Below are 8,187 nucleotides of genomic sequence, written 5' to 3'. Positions count from 1 at the left end.
ATGGTTTCTTCCTTCCCTCCCAGAGAGGCTCTGTCCGTGCAGCCGCCGGCCGTGTGCAGAGGCTCCCCCTGCCGTCCGGGGGTCGGATCAACCCCTCTGGAAAGAGAAGCTGGGGAGAGGGGCGGGGAGGAGGTCTTACTCAACCTCGGTAAAATCGTCTCCACTGCATTGAGGTCGTTAATAATGGAGCTTGAAGGTACCCTTCCCTCCACACCATAAATTCCATTTAAATCATTTCAACTTATATTTCCGATGATATACCAGATGTTCTGAGAGTGTGAGTTCTGAGAGCCAGCTTGTTGACTGGCTTTAATGTAATTTTGGTTGGAATGTTTAGCTGCGGAATTTCCAATGCGTTTTATCTTTGGATCCTTCTTTTACAGATCAGATACACCTAGAGGTAACCCTCCAACTTCCTACCTGGAGGGTGCAGATCTAGTTGTAAACATTCCGGGAGCTGAAAGGAGGAAAAGGACTCGGCATCTAATATACACTTCGCCCAGTGCAGAGACCAAAGAAGCTTGTTCTTTGCTAGGGAGGAGGACTAAGATTGCCAGCAAGAGTTAAATGGAGAACCCAGGGATTTGACGACTTCAAAACAAACGTGCAAGTGTTACCGTGGAGACTGAAGCAAACAGGGGGAGGGGAAATAAGCAACCCTTAGAGAAAACAGAAAGCATTCAATGAGGAGAAAACTTTCTTTATATCCTGAGATGCGTGATCCCCATTGCAACCATAAAGCAGTAACAGTCTACTATTTTAAAAGGAGCATTTAGAGACAAAAAAATATAATAGTAGAAATGAAAACTTCAATAAAATAGTTGGAAGATGGATGTTGGGAAGTATCCTGGGGGGGAGGAGGGGGGAAGCAAAAGGTCAAGTAAGTAAAAAATAGGAAAGAAAAAATAAATTAGAGGACTACTCCAGGGGGGTTAAAATCCAAAAAATAAGAATTCTAAAAGAAAAAACAACAACAAAGATTAGGGAAAGAGTAATCACCAGCAAAACAATTAAAGAAAATTTCTCCAAACCAAAGGTCTTGAGTTTCCAGATTGAACTGGGTCCCACTGAGAGCCAAGCACAATGGATACAACCTGACTCATCCCGCGGCTTGTCGCTGTGAAACTGCAGAAGGCTGAGGTCAAAAAGACAATCCTAGGCTTCCAGAGAGGAAAAAAAAGAGATCATTTAGAAAGGATCAAGAATCAGTATATCATTCAATTTCTCAATGGTCACAAAGAAACCCAGAAGACATCAGAGCAGGTCTGTCAAACTTCAAAAGAAAATTTATTTCACACTGAAATTCTGTACATGACTAGTAAACTACCAATCAAATGTGGATAAAGAATAAAGGTGTGTTCAGACATTCAAGACCTCAACAAATTTCCCTTTCGTTTATTTCTCCTTCTTCAGGAAGCTACTGGAGATGTATGTACTCCATTAAAATGAGGACTAAACAAAGGAAAAGAATGCACGTGATACAGGAGACAGAAGATACAGCACAGGAGAAAAATAAAGTGGGAAGCCCTAACAACAGCTGTGCACTTGACATAGGTGGTACAGGTCAAAAGGCTCCAGAAGAGATTCCTTCGAAAAGGTGAGACTGATAGAAGGTGAGACTGCTTATCTGTCAGAATCTCTGGAGAGAGAGGTTTAAACAATCATTAAGAAGGCAGGGCTTGGTTTAATGATGAATAGTAAAACAAAATAAGACCATTATTAACTTCAAGAAAAACAAAAACTGTGAAGGGAATACAATTAATCAAAATATATTACTTTGCTCAAGATATTTGCCTAATCATAATGAAGTTAACACAAATCTGTTTTACAAGTACAATATAACGATATTGGGCACATAAAGAGGTGGGAAGTGTGGTGGGGGTTGGGGAAGGGCTAAGGGAAGGAATACGAGATAAACCCTCATTTTTCATTAAGTGAAGTCAATAGATAGTGCCTAAAAGTGACACAGCAAGCAATAGAAATGCAAACATTTCATAGAAATGAAGGTAAATATTAACATAACCAATTGAAAGAGGTGAAATGACTTTGAGGAAGAAGAAATGGGGAAGGAGTGAGGTGGGAATATAGACTCTGCTGTTTCATTGCAAAACTTACAGGATTTTTGCAGAATTGACTCTAACTCACAGATATGTATAATTCTGATAAAAATTTTAAAAAATAGATTAAGAGAAAAAAGATTACTCTAAACCCCAAATTTTGCCTCTGAAGAATTCTCAGTCCTGTGAAGGAAATAGACATGAATATTAATGTAAGATTGAGTGCAGGTAAGCTCAACAAGGCATATGTTTGCATTGATTGAGGGAGCACAAAAAACAATTAACTACTATCTGGAAAATGTAAAGAGGCATATAAGATGGGCAGAATATGAGACAATAAGGATGAAACAAGAGATAAACTGTGTGTTTTAGGCAGTTAGCAATCCATAGTGCTGTGCTTCGTTGTTCAGTCGTGTCCAGCTCTTTTCGACCTCATGGACTGCAGCCCGCCAGGCTCCTCTGTCCATGAGGATTCTCCAGGCAAGAATACTGGATTGGGTTGCCATGTCCTCCTCCAGGGGATATTCCCCACCTACGGATGGAACCCAGGTCTCCTGCATTGCAGGTGGATTCTTTACCGTCTGAGCCACCAGGGAAGCCCAATCCATAGTGCTAGTGTGTAAAAGCAGGATCCTGAATATTACACATAATATACATGTTAGGATATAATTTTAAAGTCAAAGAGAACATTAAACTGTCAAATGTTTATTAAAGGGAGTTGGAACGGGGAAGAAGTTTTGAACATTTCTGTGTTATTTTAACTATAAAAGCCAATCAAGAACTGCCTTTTTGGAGAACAAAAAAAGTAAAAATGTATATTTTACTTGGATCTTGCCTAAGGCAGCTTAGGCTGAAATGCAAAGAGGGTAGTTTTGACCACAGAGTTAGTTAATGTACAAAAAAATGTGAACATTCTTTCCTCCATATGTGTTTGTAAGGAGTTGGTCCACAGTTTCAGAGAAGATAACTTTTTAAAGGACAGTTAGTTGACCCTTGAACAATATAAGTTTGAACTACCCATGTCCACTTCTCAGATTTTTTTCAATAAATATGTACTTCAGTACTGTATCATCCACGGTTAGTTGAGTCCATGGATGTGGAACTGCAGATACAAAGGGCTGACTATCAAGTTATGCTTGGATTTTCCACTGGACAGAGAAAAACATCTACTTCTGCTTCATTGACTATGTAAAGCCTTTGACTGTGTGGATCACAGCAAACTGGAAAATCCTCAAAGAGATGGGAATACCAGACCAACTTACCTGTCTCCTGAGAAACCTGTATGTGGGCCAACAGTTAGAACCAGATATGGAACAACTGACTGGTTCAAAATTGAGAAAGGAGTATAACAAGGCTATATATTGTCACCCTGCTTCATTAATTTACATGTAGAGTATATCATGTGAAATGCTGGGCTGGATGAACAACAAGCTGGAATCATGATTGCTGGGAGAACTATTAACAACCTGATATGCAGATGATACCACCGTAATGGCAGAAAGTGAAGAGGAACTAAAGAGCCTCTTGATGAGAATGAAAGAAGAGAGTGAAAAAGCTGGCTTGAAACTCAGCATTCAAAAAACGAAGATCATGGCATATGGTCCCATCACTTCATGGCAAATAGAAGAGGAGAAAGTGGAAGCAGTGACAGATTTTCTTTTCTTGGGCTCCAGATCACTGCAGACAGTGACTGCAGCCATGAAATTAAAAGACACTTGTTCCTTGGAAGAAAAGCTATGACCAACCTAGACAGCATATTAAAAAGGAGAGACATCACTTCTGTGACAGAGGTCCATATAGTCAAAGCTATGGTTTTTCCAGTAGTCATGTACAGATGTGAGAGTTGGACCATAAAGAAGGCTGAGCGCCAAAGACACGACTTAGTGACTGAACAACAACTGAACAGAGTCGGTGCCCCTAACCCCTGTATTGTTCAAGGGTCAACTGTATGCAAAAATTAAATTTAGATTGAATTTCTACTGTGTGGGTGTGGTAAAAATATTTGCAGTTTGCTGTTATTGGGACATTAACCTATGAACTAACCACAGTTCAAGAATATGTGATTGTACATGCATTAGGGACAGAAAACTACCCGAAGTACTTAACTGAGATGAATAATATCAGAGGAAGGCAGGATAGAATGCTACCAGTCTGCACGAATTACCTATAATCAGCTAACCAGATTCCCACATGTAAACCCAGGGTTTAAAAACAAGTCTACAAAGAAAGCTAAACACCAAAGAATTGATGCTTTTGAACTGTGGTGTTGGAGAAGACTCTTGAGAGTCCCTTGGACTGCAGGGAAATCCAACCAGTCTATCCTAAAGGAGATAAGTCCTGGGTGTTCATTGGAAGGACTGATGCTGAAGCTGAAATTCCAATACTTTGGCCACCTGATGTGAAGAAGTGACTCACTGGAAAAGACCCTGATGCTGGGAAAGATTGAAGGCAGGAGGAGAAGGGGACGACAGATGGTATCACGGACTGGATGGACATGAGTTTGAGCATGCTCCGGGAGTTGGTGATGGACAGGGAAGCCTGGCGTGCCGCAGTCCATGGAGTTGCAAAGAGTCGGACACGACTGAGCGACTGAACTGAACTGAAGTGCTGCTATGGAAAACTATATGGGGGTTAGTCAAAAAATGTTAAATTACCATTGTTGTTCAGTCGTTCAGTGGTGTCTCTTTGCGGCCCCATAGCCCCCATGGACATAATTACCATATGACACTGCAATTTCTCTCTGGGTTTAAACCCCACCAAAGTCCAAGTGCGGCAGCCTGTGAGCTCCTGGAGTGAAAGGACCACAGTAAGCTCCAGCCCCCACAGGTTGCGAGGCCAAAAGATGCGAGCGTTATGCCTCCCCAGGTCCAAGAAGCAGGAGCCGGATGAAGTGGGTGAGACCACCTCCCCTGATCGGTGGGCAGGGCCAAAAGCGGGGCCGGCGGCGGAGGGCAGGCTCCGCCCTCATGGGAGGGGCCAGCAGGCAGCGGCGCGTCGCTGCGCCGCACGTGTGCGAGCGAGGCGGCTGTGAGTCGGCCTGAGCGCTGCGGGGGCCTCGGCGTAAACCGCGCTCGCTGCCTATGCTGGGCCGCCCTCGCGGTTGGTTCATCCGAGTGGCCCTTACCTCCGCCTTCCTCCTGCGCCCGGAGCAGCGCGCCCGCCTTCTCGTCGCCCTGCCTGCGCCGCGCGCACGCTCTCAAACCCGGGGTAAGTGTGCGGCCTCCCCTCTACCGCCTGGACTCCGCGGCCAACCCTCGGCCCGGCGCCCCGGCCCGAAACCCTTCCTGGAGGGGCAGCATGGACTCGGAAGGAGTCCCGGTCGTGTTCTGAGCCCGTGGCGCGTCCACGGCACCTCCATTACGGATCGTGCCCGCGGGAACCCGGCTGGAGCCCGGTTGGTGTTGCGCCTCGGCGGTGCCAGTCCCGCCCCGCCCCCTGCTCTCCGGGCGGGTCCTAGCGGCCGCCGCGCCCTCTCTCCTCCCAGCGGCGCTGTCAGCGCTTGGATCCCTGTCCCACTCCTCTCTTTGCCCCCGAGGGTTCCTAAACTCTTCTTCCTCCCGGAAGAGACAACCCGCCTTTATCCTGAAGCCCTTTACAGCGCTCCGGTGCACCGCTGCTCCCGCCCACGTTCTTTCATCGTCTTATTTATCTCTCATTACTAACAGCGATCCTACTATGTGCAGGGCAGGCTCTCAGGTGACTGTTTTATACACGTTTCCCAGTGTAGGAGCAAACCAGAGTTTTTCTCGGTCAGATTTAAATGAGTGGATGCAGCAGGGGGTTGCTGGGCGTGTTGAAACTAATCCGCAAGGTGTCTTTACCGCCAGCCCTGCACCGAGAGATTTAAAAGTACACTCTCATTGCCTGGGTAATAGGGCCTGCCAAGAAATAAGGTTTGGAGAGTTTAGTCTGTCACATATTTAGTTCTGTTGTCAGACCACTTTTTTTTTTATTCCGAAAATATAGGATAACTAAAGGTTGGTTTTTGTTTCAAGTCTCTAATTATCTGTGAATCGGGCATGCCCCATCACCTGGGGATGCTTTGGCAGTTGAGGGAACTGTCAAAAATCAGACTACTGTACACTTACACTGAAAAGGGACTGCTGGATATGCAGTGATTTTGGTCAGTCATTAGGCAGAGTAGCCAACAGTTCGTATGTATTAATTTACAACTCCTTTTGAACTGATATTTTGGTAGAAACTGGTGCAGTAGAGCGATTAGTAAAACATGGCTTTTGGCCCCGGATAGGAGAGAGAAATGACAGTCCAGCTGGTCCCTTGACTAAGTTTGCTCCTATCTCAGGTCCTTTGTTGGTCCTGTTTCCGCTGCTGCCCAGAACACACACATCTTTTCATGTCTAGTTCTTGCTTCAAGCCTTTGCTCACAAGGCACCTCCTTAGACTTCACTGAAGAGCACCCCTCTTATTCTCACTGTCCTTACTCTGCTTGATTTGTGGCTTTTACAGATGTGCGTTTCCTGAGATTGTTTTAATTTTTTTCTCTGATATGTAAGCTCAGTGGGGGCAGGAAATTTTCTTTTCCCCAGTGCCTGGAATAGTGCCAGACAAATAAGAGGTGCTCGATAAATATTTGTGAAATGAACAAATCTAACGGACTTCATTACTTCACATTCTAAGAGTGTAGTGTGTGCCCTGCCCTAATGAGAGGGCTCCTTATTGTGAGAGCTGGAGGGATTCTTAATGGTTTGCAGAAGAAGAGAGATGCATTTAAAAAGGATAAGTTATGGAGGATTTTGAAGTACAGATGAGATTGAGACTAATATTGCTGTTTTTTCGACGTTCATTTTGCAGGAAATATGTTAAGGGACTATCAATGTTGCATTAAAATTTTGAAAATGCTAAACTTGATTTTTATTGTGGATTGTAGAGGAAGCTTATTTGTGAATCTAATTTCTTAATGAAAAACTTAAAAACTGTTGAAATTGTAAAATTTCTAATCCCATTTGGTTCATTTGGAGTGTAAAAGGAATGAAATCTATTACGTTAGTATTTCCTCTAATGTGTTGTGTAGGACTTCGAGTTCATGGGTACGTATCAGTGGATTTCATTTTCTTCCCAGAAACATCAAGTTTCTGGTCTCTAATAAAGATTGCTTGACATTTGAGATGCTGTCTTACTATTTTGGATAGTGTATTTGCGCAACTTTATGTTTTTTGAAAATTTTTGGAATTTTAATACCATTTTAAAAATTCATAAAGCTAGGCCTTTTACTTCCTATCCCTGCCTCCCCCTTTTTTTTCCTCCCTTTTTTTTCAAGCCAGTCATTTTTTACAGCTTTGCTGTAGAAGACTTGAATATGTATATTTGGATTTTCCTGAATGCAAAGCTCATTTCCTTAGAGCCATCAAATGGGGGCAGTCAGGGTTGTTCCATCTTTCTGGTTAAATTCTTCTCAGCCTCTTGGATGTTCACATGGTCCTCTCTCATTTAGAAATTATATTTCATTTCAGTTTTCTCGTTTATGTATTTTCTGCTTAAGAAATTGACACTGATTTTAGTTCTGCCTCTCCTGGTCCAGAATTTTGCACAGCTGTCCTAGTAAATATGTTCTCAGCTTCCAGGCCCACAGACAGAACTTAGCAAAATATAAATTAAGTGATTTATAATCACTTGTGCTGCATATACCTTAATAATTAATGTCTGTATTAGGGCCATCGGCTAAAACAAATGGAAAGTATAATTTTGTTTAATGAGCTTGTCTTTGCAATTAAATGTAACAAGAAAAAGAGATCAAGCAAATGTCCACAAGTATCAAGAAAAAGACTGCCAAAAAACACTAAAGGCCCATTTATTTGGTGCTCTTGGCAGTGCTTTGAGGGTCTCTTAAAATTGAAACGATGTTTGAAGGAGAGAGCCATGCTTAACCATTAGCCCAGAAAACAAAAGAACCATAAGAAGCTTTGATTTTTTTCCCAGACTCAGCAGCACAGTTCTGCGATGGAAAGCATCCATAATAAATATTAATGACCAACAGTTGAATAGCAACAGCTAGAACAGACCTTTGACCAAGTCATCATTTTTCTGCTTTACAGAGAAAGGAACTGAGACTTAAGAGTGGTGGCTCACTTGGTAAATGGCACAATCTAGATCAGACTCCAAGTCCTATGCC

At 43.1% G+C, this 8,187-nt stretch overlaps 1 protein-coding gene across 7 annotated transcripts in view; it reads left to right on the top strand.

Moving 5' to 3' along the window:
* Positions 1-5,058: 5,058 nt before the first annotated feature.
* PUS7 (pseudouridine synthase 7) overlaps positions 5,059-8,187 on the top strand; it is a 52,595-nt gene continuing 49,466 nt past the window's right edge. For 6 of the 7 annotated variants that reach the window (XM_081535886.1, XM_081535882.1, XM_081535880.1 and 3 more), the window contains exon 1: positions 5,059-5,264. Coding sequence is in view for 3 of the 7 variants with exons in the window: in XM_081535882.1 (XP_081392008.1) it covers positions 5,138-5,264 (127 nt within the window). In the remaining 4 variants the exon portion in view is untranslated. Of the gene's footprint in view, positions 5,265-5,731; positions 5,754-8,187 lie in introns of those variants that run through there. The other variant, XM_081535885.1, reaches the window with a different exon arrangement.

Source organism: Giraffa tippelskirchi, chromosome 10 (genome assembly GCF_054371585.1).
Source record: "Giraffa tippelskirchi isolate mGirTip1 chromosome 10, T2T-mGirTip1v1.2.pri, whole genome shotgun sequence".
Taxonomy (NCBI): domain Eukaryota; kingdom Metazoa; phylum Chordata; class Mammalia; order Artiodactyla; family Giraffidae; genus Giraffa; species Giraffa tippelskirchi.
This window is presented reverse-complemented; position numbering and strand designations above follow the sequence as displayed.